The following is a 16,335-nucleotide window of genomic DNA, read 5'->3' as shown; positions in this document are numbered from 1 at the left end:
CTGAAAACCAAGACACCATCCAAGCAGATCCACTTACTGGCCCAGTAAGTGGAAGGTCTGATCATACTCAAAATTCTCTAGATTCCAACTCACTGTATGCATGCTGCTTTCTCAAAATAACCTTACATTTCAGAGAATATCTACAGACTTTAACATAAGACAGATATGGTACAAGAAACTCCAAGTGTGATGTATGTGAGGAAAATTGCAGGGGGCGAACCAAATCTGGGACTGGGGGAGGATCAGAGAAGGCATCCCTGAAGAAGTCAAGTTTAAGCTGAGATCTAAATGGTGGATAGGAAGAAAGTTCTAGAGTAACATGCTTATATACTGGAGGTAGTAGCAAATTATTTTTAAAATTCAAAACGTTTCTCCCCCCCGTTTGTGGAATAACATTTAAACAATACTCTTGCTTTTAATGGCTACGGTTAAAAGTAACAAGAGTTATATTTATATTCTACTATAAAAAGTGATAGATCTTTTCTAGACTAAAGGCTTATTATTCTTAATTTATTAAGATCAGATTTAGTTTAATAGATTAGGTGGAGGTTAATGTGACCAGTTTTGCACTGCCATTCTGATGCAGAGCACTGTTCTTCCATCATAGAGAAGCTATAGATTTTATATGTATAAAGATTTAGGAAAACAGACCACGGATACATTCATGCACATGTAAAATGTGAATAGAATTAGATACAAAATAACAATAGCTAATATTTATTGAGTACTTATTATTTGTATTGTTAATAAATATTTAATAATAATGACTAATACATTCTATGTATTATTTCAAGTAACACATAACAATCCTGTGAAGCAAGTTCAATTATTATTCCTACTTTATAAATAGAGAAGTGAAAAGTTAGGTAACTTGCTCAGGTCACAAGGATTCACACTCCAAGGTCATTTTCTGACTCTGATGGTCATTTTCTTAACAACCATATCCTACTCCCTGACCATGTGGTTAGAGCATATAAATGAAAGCCAGTCCTCAAAACCACTGTGACTCATGAGGAGTGGATCTATTTGGCGTTTATTTTTAGTCTACCTTGCAGCACAATGTAGAATGCTATTTCAGGAATTGCATAATCTACAGCCTCTCAGTGAAGTAATGACAGTATTCAGTAAAAAGAACAAGTATTTATGTAGTTATTTATACAGGTATTTGTGTATTTATGTAAATATGTCTGTATGTATTTTTAAATAAAGCAAAGGTACAAAAATCTAAAACCTACAGAAATATTTCAATTGGACCACTGCAGGATCTAAACAAAAGAAATCCATCAAAGATAAAATGTACTTCACTTCCGTCACCCTTGATGCTCTGAAGAAGTCTGCTAAATACACGAGGCTGAGCTAGCCGCTCATGCGCTGGCAGTGTAAGGCTTTCTCTGGGAGCAGAGCTCTCGCTCCATTCACGTCACACACGCTGGGTGTCTGCAGGCACCGTTCTGTGCTAAGTGCTAATTCATCTCACTCCTCTGACCTCTGCTTTTTTTTTTGGTTAACGTAAATAAAATCTGATTCAGTAAAAGAAAGAGTTACAACATCTTGAAAAGCCGTGTGCTCTCTTTAACACGGTATTCATGCCTGAAAGAACAGAAACCAAATCGCCCCGCTGACCTCCTAGGGCTGCTACGGGGATTAAATGAGATAAAGCATGTGAAGTGCTGGGACCATGTCTGGCGCACTGAGTGCTTTCTATTTACTGGCTGCTTCTGCTGTCATCAGTGTGAGGATTACTCATATGATTATGACTCTGCATCCAACCCCCGTGTCCTGAAATCCTAAGCAGTCACCATACAGCAGTGTGGTCTGCAGAAAGAACACTGGGTTACAGATCAGTAGTTCAGGCTGCTGCACATGATAGGTGAATACAAGTGAGCAAATTCTTTGAATATGTCCCATAAAACCTTATTTGTAAAATGAGGGGTAACACCTGCCTTACAGAATCATGATGAGAATTTTACCAAATGTAATCATGAATGGGAAAGTATTTTTTAAACCATAAAAAATGATAACTATTTAAGGTATTATTATTTCATGAACAAACACAGGTATACAAGTGTCTAAAAGCAAAACAGAATTGTTATTCATTTATAGACACATGTCCAACCCTGATTTGGGGACTGTTTATAACCCACAGGTTTAAGTGCCTGGCCTATGAAAAAACTTTTAGCTACAGATACTATAACATTTACATAGTAAAACTAACGTTCACAAGCATATACTTACCTTTACTATTGTTTTAGGGCGTTTTTTAAAAAACAGTTTTGGCTTTTCAACCACAGGAAGAGGTGGAAGTTTCTTAAGCTCCTGCAGGACAGTGGTTGCAGCACGTTTCTTGGATAGTTTTTTGCTATTTCCCTCTCCTTCTGCAGAGAACTCTCCCACTGACACCCGAGTAACAAAGCTTTTCATATGTGGTGGTCCACTTTCTTTAATAACCTATTGAATGTAAGTAAAATATTCAGTACAGGCACTTAAGATGTGTTCTTATGGCATGAATCTTTCTTAATGTTCATATCATAATCAGGATTGAAATTATTAAGAATTATGCCAAAATCATAGATTCCTTCAATAAGGCTATTACGAAGTCATTATACAGGGGCTATTCATTGATGATACTTACGATGCCTAAAGGAACTGAATTTGAAAAAACAGAAATCTAAATAAACACATTCAATTCATGGTCAAAATTGTGTTTTACTAGCTTAAAACAGGCAATTCTAATTATGGTTACCCTGTTTCTTATGGAACAGAAAATTAAGAACATAAAACATACCATATTACATTAGGTACACAGGCCATCCAGAATGATAATTTGCATATAACTGTGTACATATCTTTCTCCTCTGTAAGAGTAAGTTACTGGAGTGCCAGGAGTTTTATAACCCATAAAGCATCCTGCATGTGGAAGCTTCTCAAAAACAGGTTATGTATGAAAAATAATCTAATTTTGATGGAGACCTCAACAAAGGCTGATTACAAAAAGGAATGTTTACGCTCTGTGACATGACCTTAAATAGGTAAGTAGGTATGCCATAGAAATACCTAACTTTCTAGAGTAACGGATTATGAATCTGTCTGCTACAAATGTTCCTAAATCCTGAATTAATGTGCTCTTTTTAAACTATACCAGTTTTTGGAGGAAAAATGCCTTCCAAAACCTGAGTGCTTTATAGTCTCCTTCAAAAGGCTGACCTAAAAAAAACAAAAATACCCTATTTAAATAGTTTACCATTGAACATTATATTAAAAATCTGTCTTCTAATATTGGACACCAATTAGGAAAACATACAATATCTCAATAATGCAATATTATTGGGGATAAGGAATTTATGATAAGCATACTTTCCAAGTAATTTAAGTTTACAAGTTGAAACACCAAAACTGTTTAACCACTTTGATGGACATCTTCCTCAATTAAAATATATACATATATACTTTACTGACTAAATATTTAACCTTTTATTGTTCACATTAGATCATCATTATGAACATCAGATATTCTATACTATACTATATTGATGTCTCTAAGGACATCTAAGACTTTTAAAACTGTTCCTCTTCACTGTAGCCTTTAAAAGGCCCCATCTTCCAATGACTTTTGAGTTATATGCAATTACTTTTGATAGGTTTTCCATATTTTCCCTATCATTTCTTGCTGGGACCAACAAGCCCTCAAGTACATTCTCTTCCTGCTTTCCTCATTTTGCTGCCTTTAATCTCTATGGACTGAGAAATCAGATAACCCAACTTGTTAGGACTGTGTCTAAGAAAGCAAACAGGTTCCCAGTCGAGGTAAGTAGATCCTGCCAGTGAGAGTAAAATGTGGGAGCTTTCTAGTTGGTAAACATCACATAATTTGAAGGAAGATAGATACTCATCAACTGTTTCAGTTTATTTCCTGGGTTTGGCCTATTTTCTAGATATTTGAGTTGCAAAATTAGTGACCTCTTAATAAAGGAGGTATTATAACAATTTAACATTTTTTCTCTTTTAAATGTCACACGATTTTGAAAATATTTGGTGACATTTATCTAGCTGTAAACTAGAGAGCTGCTTAATTACTTCTTGGTGACTTATTAGTAAAGGTTAAATTTAAACATATTTTGGCCTCCATAAATTTAGACGAAATTAGATATTAATATATACATGTCACTAAATATTAACTATACTGAATATTTTCAATGTGATCTTATCAAAAACACCAAGTCTTATAGGTTACTACAAATTATCTTAAACTCAGCAAATAAATTTTATGATGAAACGTGAAATATCATGTACACAAATGGCTTAATACAGAAAAGGCAAAGAGAATCAGCAGGAATCCATAAGTTCTGTTTTCTCAGGGCTTGTATCATTTCATGATAGAGAGTTCAAACGTCAGGAAGCACATTAATTCTTTCAGGATACTGAAATTTTATTTGTCAATCTTATTTGTTTGTTTATTTAAAATAATAAGGAGCAAGGAGGGAAAAATGGGAGATCTCTGCTGAACACATACCTCAAAACTGACGGGCATATTTCGCTTCAGAGCAATTTCAAACACTAAGCTGATCTCAGACTTATTTGCATCTTTGTCATCATCCATTTCTTTTCCTGATTCACCATTCTAAATCACAAAAAATAGGATGACATTGAATCTTCACTTTGTAACAAACTTTACATGTATTTAACAATCAAGAGAACCTATCTAAAATACAACAGGAAACAGGAAACCAGAAACTGGATCTTGTGGATTTCTATGTAACCACCATAGTCGAGGGCTTTGCTGTGAGGCTTCTTGTGATTTGGTTTTAGTTTTTTTCCTCAAAGTAGAAGGATAAATGCTGAGTGTGGAAATCTCTTACTCAACCATTCACTAATTTGAGTTTATCCTATCTCCTCAGACCCAGTTCTCTTTAGACACCTCCATTACACACACACACACACACACACACACACACACACACACACACTACCTCCACTGGTATATGATATTTAATCTTCTATGGAGACTAAGTTGCAGAAGGAGTGCAGGATGCAAACCAGGATTTCGGAGCTCTGTGTCAATTTACTTATTCACCTATTTAACACTTACTTCTGGAGGGCCTCACATATACTGAACACAGTATAAGCATTAAAGAGATCAAGAGACAGTATTCCTGCTGTCAAGAAGCTTATGACTTAGTGGGAAAACAGATAAGCAAACGGATAAGGGTTATAATGAAAGTGTACAAGGACAAAAATTCTAAGTCTGCCAGTAACTAAGATAAATCTCAAAGGGGGAAGAACAACAGGCTTGAGGAAAGGGAAACTGTACAGGTTGAACCGCACAGTTTCAAATAACTAAGTGCAGAACTCGCTGAGAAGGTGACTTACTAGACACGCCTGGGCTGGAGATACTATTTTGAAGTCAACAGAGAAAGTAGCTGAAGCCATGGGAACGAGTGAAATTACTGAAGATCAGCCTCAATAACCTCTCTGGTAAAATAAAGTAGGACTAAAAAGTTCATAAAGATCTCCTCCACTTTAAACTCCTTGATTCTAGATTAATTAATACAATGTAATCCATGCTCAATAAACCGTAGCATTCGATGCAAGGTAAATGAATATTATTTCTCATCCTTGCTCACATTCCCAAATCCTCCCTTGCCTGGAAACTCCACAGGGTGAACCAAAGTGCTCAAAGGTAAGGTCATCCCAGCAGGAACACAAGAGTCTAATATAGCACACAGGTTAGCTGAGGAGCAAATCATAGCAGATCGCTACTCTGGTGGTCCTTCCTATCAGCAGAGATTTCCCTTATTTGTAAAAAAGCATTTGTTTGTCTTCTCAGTAGTCTCCCTAGGCAACTATAAGAAACAGGCTGCCACATGCAGCAGTGACCCACCTGAGCTGACTTTTCCGGAATAGGTTCATTCTGCAGTGCTTGAAGGGCTTTCATTGCAGCATTGTGTCTAGCAGCTTGTCGAGTCTTTCCTTCCCCAAAAAATTCATTATTTCCTACAGTCAGCTGAACATAAAAGATCTTGGGCATTGGGCAATGATACCTAAAGTAAGAAAATAAAAATATTACTGTTAGCTCAATAAAATCACTCTGTAGGGACTTCCCTGGTGGCTCAGTGGTTAAGAATCCACCTGCCAATGCAGGGGACATGGGTTCAATTCCTGGTCTGGGAAGATCACACATGCTGTGGAGCAACTAAGCCCGTGCGCCACAACCACTGAGCCCGCGCCCTAGGGCCCGCGAGCCACAACTACTGCTGCACGCCTAGAGCCCGTGCTCGGCAAGAAGAGAAGCCACCGCGATGAGAAGCCCGCGCACTACAACAAAGAGTAGCCCCTGCTCAACGCAACTAGAGAAAGCCCATGCACAGCAACAGAGCCCCAACGCAGCCAAAAAAAAAAAAAAAAAAAATCACTCTATAATCATTAGTAAGATTTATTTTCTTTAAAATGACACCAACCATAGAATGCACTATACCCTCTTATTAACCCCAATAAAATTTTTTTTGTTCGTTTATTTACTTATTTGGTTGCTCAGCATCTTAGTTGCGGCAGGTGGGCTCCTCAGTTGTGGCTGGCAGGCTCCTTAGCTGCGGCACGCATGTGGGATCTAGTTCCCTGACCAGGGATCGAACCCGGGCCCCCTGCACTGGGAGCTCAGAGTCTTAACCACTGCGCCACCAGGGAAGTCCCCCCAATAAAGATTTAACCTCTCGAATGTATTTAGAAAAGATAAAATGTGAGTCAATACATCTATCGATAATAAAGTATATATGCTGATCTCCATGAAAAACATATTTTAGAAAACATTAAACATAAATATTGTAAAAATTATTTAATTTTATCACAGAAGACTTCCTGGCAAGAAGTTTTCAGTCACATTTTGACAGAAGTGAGCCAAATGGTCTGGTGCTGAAGGACTGGGACCTGCCACAGAGGTGAGCGACAAGCAAGACCATTTAGGTGACAACACGCAGATTACTGTGCTTTTAGCAGAAGGTAATTATGATTAGACATGGGAAGAACAGTAGTAGGATGGAGCTCCTACTGCAAAGTAATAAGTACTTTGCAAAGTAATAAGGAGATCAGAGTCAACATAAGAAAGAGTGGAGAGTTTAAGCCAATTCTTAAGCAGAAAGAATCACAATAAATTGTATTTAAGGTGAAAATTTTTAGCAGGTTTCTGTTTAATGTGACTGAGGTAAGGATGCGTGACTAGAAAGCTGCAATGATGCAGACATGATGGGATAAAGAGGGCTGTAAGAAGAAAGAACAAACTTAGGAGAAATTAAGAGGATATGCAATAAAATCCATTAATTTAACAATTATTTATGGAGCACCTTCTTATGATGGGGGAGTATCACAGTGAACAAAAACACACATTAGAGTGGAGAAGACAGACAATAAATAAGATAAATATGTAGAATATCTAGTATGTTAGAACTACACGTTGAATAGAAAAAGAAGGAAAGGTTCAGAAATGTCAGGTGGGGTGGGACGGGGAGGGGGTTAGACAGTGGCCAGTGAGTGTCTCATTGAGAAGATGACAATTGTGTAAAGGCCAGATATAAATGAGGAAGGAAACCACACAGATACGTGTTCAAGTAATTCAGAGGATTCCCACCTGGTTAGCATCAAGGGAGTAAAGGAAGGAAAGCTAAGAGATGGGAAGAGGTGGCCAGATTCCACAGGGCCTTCCTTAGAAATTACTGTAAGGATCTGACTTTTACCCCGAATGAAATGGCCAGATTTTTTTTTTTTTTTTTTTTGCGGTGCGCTGGCCTCTCACTGCTGTGGCCCCTCCCGTCGCGGAGCACAGGCTCCGGACGCGCAGGCTCAGCGGCCATGGCTCACGGGCCCAGCCGCTCCGCGGCATGTGGGATCTTCCCGGACCGGGGCACGAACCCGTGTACCCTGCATCGGCAGGCGGACTCTCAACCACTGCGCCACCAGGGAAGCCCCAAATGGCCAGATTTTAAAGAGAGAAGCATCATAATCTGACTTCCATTGATTGGAAGGATCATCTGACTATTATGTTGAAAACAGACTGTAGGGGAATGATGACAGGAGCAAGGAGATCTGTTAAGAGGCTACTGCAATAATACAGAAACCTGAACTAGGGTAGCAGCTTCGGAAGTAATGAGAAGTACTTGGATTCTGGATGAATTTCAAAAGTGGAGAAGATGGGTTTACCCAAGGACTAGCCATGGAATATGAGAGAGGCGTCGAGGAAGACCCCAGGGTTTCTGACATGAGCAACTAGACAGTGGAGCGCCCGTGCGTTGAGTCGGTGAAGACTGCGAAAGGAATGGGTTTGTTGGGATCAACAGCTCTGGGGTGGAGATGTTAAATTATTCAGTCTGTTAGACATCCAAATGAAGATGTCAAAGAAGACAGGCAGATTCATAAGTCTGGACTCCAGGAAAGAGGTCCAAGGCGGAGATAGAATTTGGGTATCATCAATATGTCGGTGAAATTTAAAGCCACAAGACAGTGAGAACTCTGTGGGAGGGCGTGACTGACAGGAGGAAAACCAAGCAAGCAGAGTGCCCTTCCTGAAAGCCAAATGGGAGAAGTATATCTAGCAGGAGGGAGGAGTCAGTCGTGTCAGATGCTGCTTACACGTCCAGTGAAATGCTGACTGAGAACTGTGACCACTGGACTGGGCAAGTTAGCAAAACTAACAGATTCGATTTTGATGGAATGTTGGGTGTATAACTGCAACACTAAAAAATTAAGTTAAAAATCACTCCTGTGCTGCAAAGCGTCTCTTTTCAAGCAAAGAGAAGCCAGTCGAGGTCTTACTAAAGTTGTAGATGATTATTAGACATCCAAGTGGCAGAGCTCTATATTCAACCTGAGATAAACTGCATAGAGCCCACTCTGTAAGAATTCACAGGCAGATGGGACTAATCAGTGAAGGTTTACTGAAGGTGAAGGACTAGAAATGTACATCAGTACTGAAGATGCAGATTTGGGAGGTAATAATTGAAACCATGTTGAGTGGATAAGCACCTGGAAAGGGTAAGTGTAAAAGAACCAAAAAAGACAGCCTAAGGCTGGGATCTGACTAATGCCCACGATCAAAAGGCAGGGGAAATAATAGACAGCAGCGAAGGAGATGAAAGAGGGTCAGAGTTAGAAAAGAAATTATAACACAATGTCAGGGGAAGGGATAATCAACAATGTCAAATGTTGTGGAGAAATCCAGAGTGAGTATGAAAAGAAAGAAAAAAGAAAAAGTCACTGTTTTAAATTTTTAAAGTCAATTTTCTTGGCCCACAGTTTTCTATTAAGATAAAATACTTTAAACGTGTTTTTACTGTATGTCATATGTTCTCATTTTTAATTGGCAAATATAAAAAAGTTAAAGGAAGAAAAAAATCACTTATAGTAAAAGATATTTTTAACGTGCAGAGACTAAAAAGCATTACAACCACAATCTTTTTTGCTCTTTGACTGCAGTAACTAGTGATGCACTGAAGTACACAATTTCCTATTACCTATTTTATTTTAGATCCCTTTAATGCAGAATTTTGACAGACTAATATCATCAAGGCAGGTTATTTTCATTTTGTTTCCCACAAAATTCAGTTTTCCCACCTCCACAGAACTTTATGCCTATTTTTAACTGGTTTCACTCTAAAACTTCAAAACAGACAACCTGAAATCAGAAATTTACTTCTGGACTGAGATCCCACATGGCAAGCTTTCCCCACAGAGCCAATGTTTACAATTAATTATACACTTCTGAAAATAGAGGTCCACAACTGGAATGCTAACAGACCTTTAACTATGGTGGAGGGAGTGGGCGCCACTATAATCACTGAGGCCTGCTGACAATTACAAAACTCATTTCGGTTTACCACAGAGACAAACAAAATTTCTGTTCATTATAACTTTACTGGAATATGATGTCATAACACATAACCATACTGAAACAATCTGCTGATTTTCAGACCAAAATATTAATTGCACACTAAAGAGCCCTTGGGGCCTCTTCCTTTTGGGGCATCAAATATGGCTCTATGTACGTGCATGTGCCTGATGTGGATACGTATGTACATATCTATTATACTGTATAAATATCAGAGGGAAAATTAGGTATGTTGCATTTTTAACATAAAAAGTAAAATATTCTAGCACTAACAGCAGGAAATACCAAGACCCGACGCCTGACTTGTTTCATTCCAGTTTCATTCCATCCTCTTACTTAACAATGATTCTTAATAATCTACCCCACGTGGTTTGAATACCTTATATATCACATCTCCTCATATCATCATGACAATTAAGATTAACCAGAGCACTCTCATTAATGGCTCCCAGATTGAATTACAGGAGAGAAGATGAAGAATTCTTTTCGTGTTAGGTCCTGGTCTCTAAGTATTCATTTCCCTTGGTAAAGAAGCTCAAAGTTTACTAACTTGAAAGGTTGATAGGCTCTATTTAATGGAGTTCCTTTTTCTATTTTTATTTATTTATATTTTTATTTATTTCTGGTAAAGTGCTTCTAATAAGTGATGCACTTATTTCCACAAATTAGCACATACATACTTACCTAATCTTACACTGCAGTTCTTGAATGATCTTCCTCAATTAGAATTTTATGATCAGTGCTTAGATCCCTATCTTTTACTGTTAAAAGATGAGCCATGAGGCTTCCCTGGTGGTGCAGTGGTTGAGAGTCCGCCTGCCGATGCAGGGGACACGGGTTCATACCCCGGTCCGGGAAGATCCCACATGCCGCGGAGCGGCTGGGCCCGTGAGCCATGGCCGCTGAGCCTGCGCGTCCGGAGCCTGTGCTCGGCAACAGGAGAGGCCACAGCAGTGAGAGGCCCGCGTACCACAAAAAAAAAAAAAAAGATGAGCCATGAAAACTCACCCATCCAGGCTATTAAAGTTTCAAGGTCAAACGGCTTCTACCCTCAGCCTCCGAAGTTTATTTTATAAAGTGTGATACCGATTTCGTAGGAATCATCTCTAGGGCCTGTTACAAATGCAGATTCCTGTGTTCTAACCCTGACCTGCTGAATCAGCCTCTGAGGATGGAACAAGAGTCTTCAGTTGCACAGGTTTTATTGGTGGGTTTGCACACTAAAGGCTGAGACACCTGCTCCTCAGGTCAGCACAGCCTACAATGTGGCTGATGCGACTTGATGACTGTTTCACACCCCATGCAAGCAAAGGACTGCTCACATTCCTTATAGCACCATGGTTAGGTTTCTTACATCTCTTTCTCATTTAATCCTCACGGCAGCCTGGTGAGACACATGCCCCCATGGTCACCCTGAGAGGTAGCAAATCTCCCCAACAAAGTTGCTGGGCGTCAAACTCAAGTCTGCCTAACTTCAGAGCTTAGGAAACTCTTAAGTAGTTTCCCGAAAATCTGCTTTATCTTCTTCTATTTTTCTTCATATACGTTTATTAAACTAGATATGTCCTTGGCGGGCCAGAGAAGCTAATGCAAGCGTTCTTTCTAACCTAATAAGGTCCACGAACAGACTTCAGAGGTGCCTTACCGAGTAGGTGCTGAACAAACAGACCTCCACAGTGAAACTCTGTTTTTAGGGTACGTCAAGCCAAGCAGGGACACAAACAGGCAGGAGCGAAAGGTCAGAAAAATGGGCTCATGTGCCACACTGCCTGACAGTGTAAGTTTTACAAAGGCTGTTTGTTAAGACAGCTTTTTTCCCCCCATTCCTCTTTGCCCTCTGTCCACCGGAACTTTTATAAAAAACAAACAAAATTTCAAATAAAAGAAAATAAAAGTTTCCCTTTCTTTAGATCTCAAAAAAAGTCTTTAGATTTGGCCTGTCTTCAAGACTTCACAAGTCACTACAAGAATAAAGAAAGAATGATATTTGGCTCCTTTGAATTAATACTTGGCATTCCTTACACAGTTTTGTTTTGGTTTTTGAGCAAAGGGAAGATTTTACATTCTTCCATAGTATTCCTACAAGAATATGTGTATTCTTATTCTTATATTTGACTTGTCAGTTATAACAACTTTCCATACCATAGATCCTTGCCATTCTCCCTAAATCTACCTCATTAATGCCCTCTTTGTGGACTCATTTTGTGTTTATCTTTCTAAACAACTAAAATCCTCCCTACCATTCTGTGACTGCCTTCTCCATCATCTCCACCTTCCTAAGTATCATTTTTATAAGGTGAGAAAGACATATTCCAAATAACATTAGAACTTTTAAAAATTGAAAAATAATTGCCTCATTTCATTTGATAGCATTATCATAAATCTCAGCCCAGCTTAAGCGTTCATGTCTCCTCTACAGGTTTATGTCTTAAATATATGAACGTGTTATCTTCTGATCTAATAAGGAGAGGCTGTGGATTTCTGTGTTTACTTCTAACATTGACTGAAAACAGAAATGTCACTTAATCTTTCTATCTCAGTTTACTTATCTGTAAAATATTTGCAGAATTTATGTTTAAAGAACTATAAAGGCCAAAACTTAGAAATCAAATGCCCTGCTGATTATTTTGACTCTTTGTACATGTTTTGGCAGAGCTAAGCATTCTTTTTCTTGCTATTGAAAAATAATAGGTTTTATCATAAAGCTATAAAATAGTCCTTGGCACATTTTCAAGCTTGTATGTATATAAAACGTCTAGATAGGAGAGAGTTCTTTCTCTATTCACATCTATAAATTTTGAAGCTATATATTTTATGGGATCTGAATGTTTAGTCTTGAGAAATTTCAAAAATTAGGATCTATCAGAAAAGATTCACAGGACGGCTGAAAATAAGCTTTAAAAGAGATGTAAGGATATTCTATTCTATTTGTAGAATTATAATTATGTTTAAGATGCATAAGGGAAAATATAGAAAGATATGCACTAAAGGCTGGGATAGGGTGTTTTGAAGTGATGGAATTATAAATGATATATTCTTTCATAATTTCAAAATTTTAAAAATAATATGGTTATACTGGTATATAAACAAAAGAAAATATTTTATTGAAGTCAGTCTAGTCCCTGTCCAAACAAAAGTAAACCTGCGCTCAAAATGTAAATTTGATGAATTAGTGGAATGACTTGTGGAATACAGACTACGAGCCACAAGAGTCAATGGTTTGTACTGTGTCACTGACGCCAGTATCACAACAGGACTATGGAAATCAGAGCATGCTATCAACGAGCACCACTTTATAAACACACAATTACCACCCTCGATCCCAAACTTGGATCCAGCATAAAACTATTCTTGCCCCTTCCCTAAATGGATATCTAGATAAATCATCATCGCCACCATCACCATCATCATGATTACAGCCGACACACAGAACTCACCATGTGCCAGCCACTATCTGAAGCTCTGTGCATACTCATCTCTTTCAGTTACAGTAACAACCTCAACTTCACTTCACACGCATGGAAATGAGGAACAGAGGTGTTCACTTATTTGTCCAAGGCCACCCCACTTGAGCCAGCGTCTGAACCGAACAGTCTCACTCCAGAGGCTATGGGCTTAACCCCTACACTATGCTGCGTCTGAATGAACTGGATAAATGAGCACTTTAAACTGCAGAGCTACTAACTATAAACTTTGGAGAGGTCATGATAGACTTGGAACATCAAGGCAATTTAAGCCAACCTTAGATCAGTGGTCACATCAGTTCCAAAGAGAAAGCTGGGGCACCGTAAGCCCAGGAGACCGAGCTGTTGGCAGCACCACTGCTCTCTCTCACGCTCTGCCTCCTCTAGTAACCCACCTTTCGGGCACCCGTGCTTAAACGCTAACGTTCCCATGAGGGAACTGCAAGTCAAAACCACAATGACACACCACTGCACACCCACTAGGATGCTTACAGCTGTGCAGCCGCTGCTGTTCCTTAAAAGTTAAACACAGAATTACCATCTGACCCAGCAAAACTGAAGAGAAAGTTTTGAAGGTGTGTAAACAAAAATGGGCACACAAGTGTTCATAGCAGCATTATGCATAACAGCCATAAAGGAGAGAGAACCCAAAGGGCCACCCAACTGATGAATCAGGAAACAAAATGTAGTATATCCAAACAACGGAGTACTGAGGAGCCACACAAAGGACTGAAGCACGGATACATGATACAATGTGCGCGAACGCTGAAAACATTACACTAAGGGAAAGCTAGACACAAAGTCTACATATTGTATGATTGCATTCAGATGAAATGTCCGGAATAGGCAACTCCACCAGACAGAAAGTAGATTAGTGGTTGCCAGGGGCTGGGAAGAGGGAAAGTGGGGAGGAACTGTTCAGGGGTCGGGGGATTCTTATGGGCATGATGAAATGTTCTGCAATTAGATAGTGGTGACGGTTGTGCAGCACTGTGAATGTGTTGTGGTTCAGTGTACTGAACTGTACACTTGAAAGCAGGTAAAATGGTGAATTGTATGTGACTGTGAGTTTTGCCTCAATAAAAACCAATTTTTTAAAAAAAATGTTCATACTCCCTAAGGTTCAAACTTCTGTTTCTCATAGACAAGACAGTCTTCCTAGGTGATGTCACCTGTTCCTATTTACATTCTTGGCAGACTCCCAGAAATTAGCCTGCCAAATTGGGGGAGTGCAAGGGAGAGGGAATAAAAGTCATCCCTCCCTTCTGAACACTCAGAAATTAATAACCTCGTCTTCTTCCTGCCCTTGTTTGATTGCCAGGGGTGGGGGTTGGTGGGCGTATGTGGATTAAATTATTCAAAAAATATTTATTAAGGACCTAATTCATGCCAGGGACTGCTTTAATCCCTAGGGATGGTAGACAGGCCTCAGGAGACAATCAATCAACCAATCAATCAAACAGTGTCAACTAGTAAGATGGGCTAGGAAGAAAAGTAAAGCAGAACAGAGAACCTCTTTTAGGATGTGACATTTGAATAAAGAGGTGGTTGGAGTAAGAATTCTAGGTAAGGGGATGCCCGGAGGAAGAAGTGTTCCTAGCAAATGAGATAGCAAGTACAAAGGCCCTGGGGTGGTAACATATGGGGCATTTTTTGAGAAACATCAAGTGTTCTTATACCTGGAAGAAGTGAGTCAAGGGGTGAGGGGCAGAAAACTAGTCACAACTTAATCCCACACGTGATGGAAGCCATCGGAGGGCTTTAAGCAGGGAAGTGACACAGTCGGACTTATTACTTAAAAGTCTCTCACTGCTGTTTGCCCAAAGAAAGGCAAGAAGAGGGGGGCTGGCAGGCCACTGCATAGTCTAGACAAGTCATCTGTGAACACAGGAACCTGAATTGCCCAGAAGAATACAGGGAACTGCCGGCAGTGCTGAAAGCCACCTAAGGGCCGTGTTCATTATTTCAAGACGGGACCAGTCAGCACAGTTACATTTTTCTGTAGCTTCCTGGGTACAAGTACAGGGTCAGAGGAGCTGGACTTAACCAGTTACAGTTCTGCTAAGGATGAGTGATCATTCAAGCAGGGAAGCACTGGTAAGCACAGGACTGCTGAGAAAAGAGTGATAAACTCCAGGGAAATGCAGCCCTGCAGAATCTGGCAAGTCAGTAAAGGCTGCAACCGCCCTGAACCTCTGCTCAGTGTTTTCCCTAAGCACAGGTAACAGAGGACACCCCCTATTTCCTGCCACCCCACTGGACGGCGGGCGTGTAGCAGGAGCAGCCAGGCGTGCCTCTCATGTAGTGGCCGACGCCCAGTGCTAGAACTTGGGACAGTAAAGAAGGGTCCCCGGCAGAGGAAGCTGGGGGCTCTCTTGCCAGGGTGTGCTGTCGCTGTGTCCCTCCAGGTACCACAGCAAACTGTCTGAGACAGGTAAATGGCTGGCACCACGGGCAGCCCAGTGAGGAGTGACGGTACCGGAATGGGGGTGGGGTCCTCAGGGCAGCATTTCTCAGAGTGTGGGTCCCACACAAAAACCATCAGAGTCCTCCTGGAGGGGTCTAGGAACACCTGTGAAAACGCAGAGTCAAGGCTGACAATCAGACTCTTTGGGCGAGTCCAGGAATCAACATGATTCCCAAACAGCCTTGGTGATTTTTATGGACGCTGAAGACAGAGGGCACCTCCTTACAGGGGTCTCCTTCCCTTCCCTTGCTTGTGAATACGAAGACTTTTCATTCCTGAATGTTAACTTGGTCCCATCTGCCTTATTGAATTCTCCTGTCTGCCTCTAACAAGTTTTTAGTTCTCTTGCAATTTTCCAGGTAATCACAACTGATGCGCAAAAAAATGATACTTCTTCCTATTTCTTTCCACATTTCATTCCTTTTACTTTCCCTAATTGCGTGGGTTCATACCTCCAACTGAATACCAAACAGCAGTTGATAACGGATGGTCCTGTTTTTTACTTTAATGGGAATGTGGCTAGTGTGCCCTCA

At 39.9% G+C, this 16,335-nt stretch overlaps 1 protein-coding gene across 14 annotated transcripts in view; it reads right to left on the bottom strand.

Moving 5' to 3' along the window:
* STAU2 (staufen double-stranded RNA binding protein 2) overlaps positions 1-16,335 on the bottom strand; it is a 305,414-nt gene that overhangs the window by 189,817 nt on the left and 99,262 nt on the right. For all 14 annotated transcript variants that reach the window (XM_067712055.1, XM_067712049.1, XM_067712054.1 and 11 more), the window contains 3 exons: positions 5,879-6,038; positions 4,511-4,618; positions 2,236-2,448 (listed from right to left, as the gene is read on the bottom strand). In XM_067712055.1, coding sequence (XP_067568156.1) covers positions 2,236-2,448; positions 4,511-4,618; positions 5,879-6,038 — 481 coding nt within the window. The remainder of the gene's footprint in view (positions 1-2,235; positions 2,449-4,510; positions 4,619-5,878; positions 6,039-16,335) is intronic.

Source organism: Pseudorca crassidens, chromosome 17 (assembly GCF_039906515.1).
Source record: "Pseudorca crassidens isolate mPseCra1 chromosome 17, mPseCra1.hap1, whole genome shotgun sequence".
Taxonomy (NCBI): Eukaryota; Metazoa; Chordata; class Mammalia; order Artiodactyla; family Delphinidae; genus Pseudorca; species Pseudorca crassidens.
The sequence above is the reverse complement of the archived record's forward strand: the minus strand, read 5'-3'. Positions and strand labels throughout refer to the sequence as shown.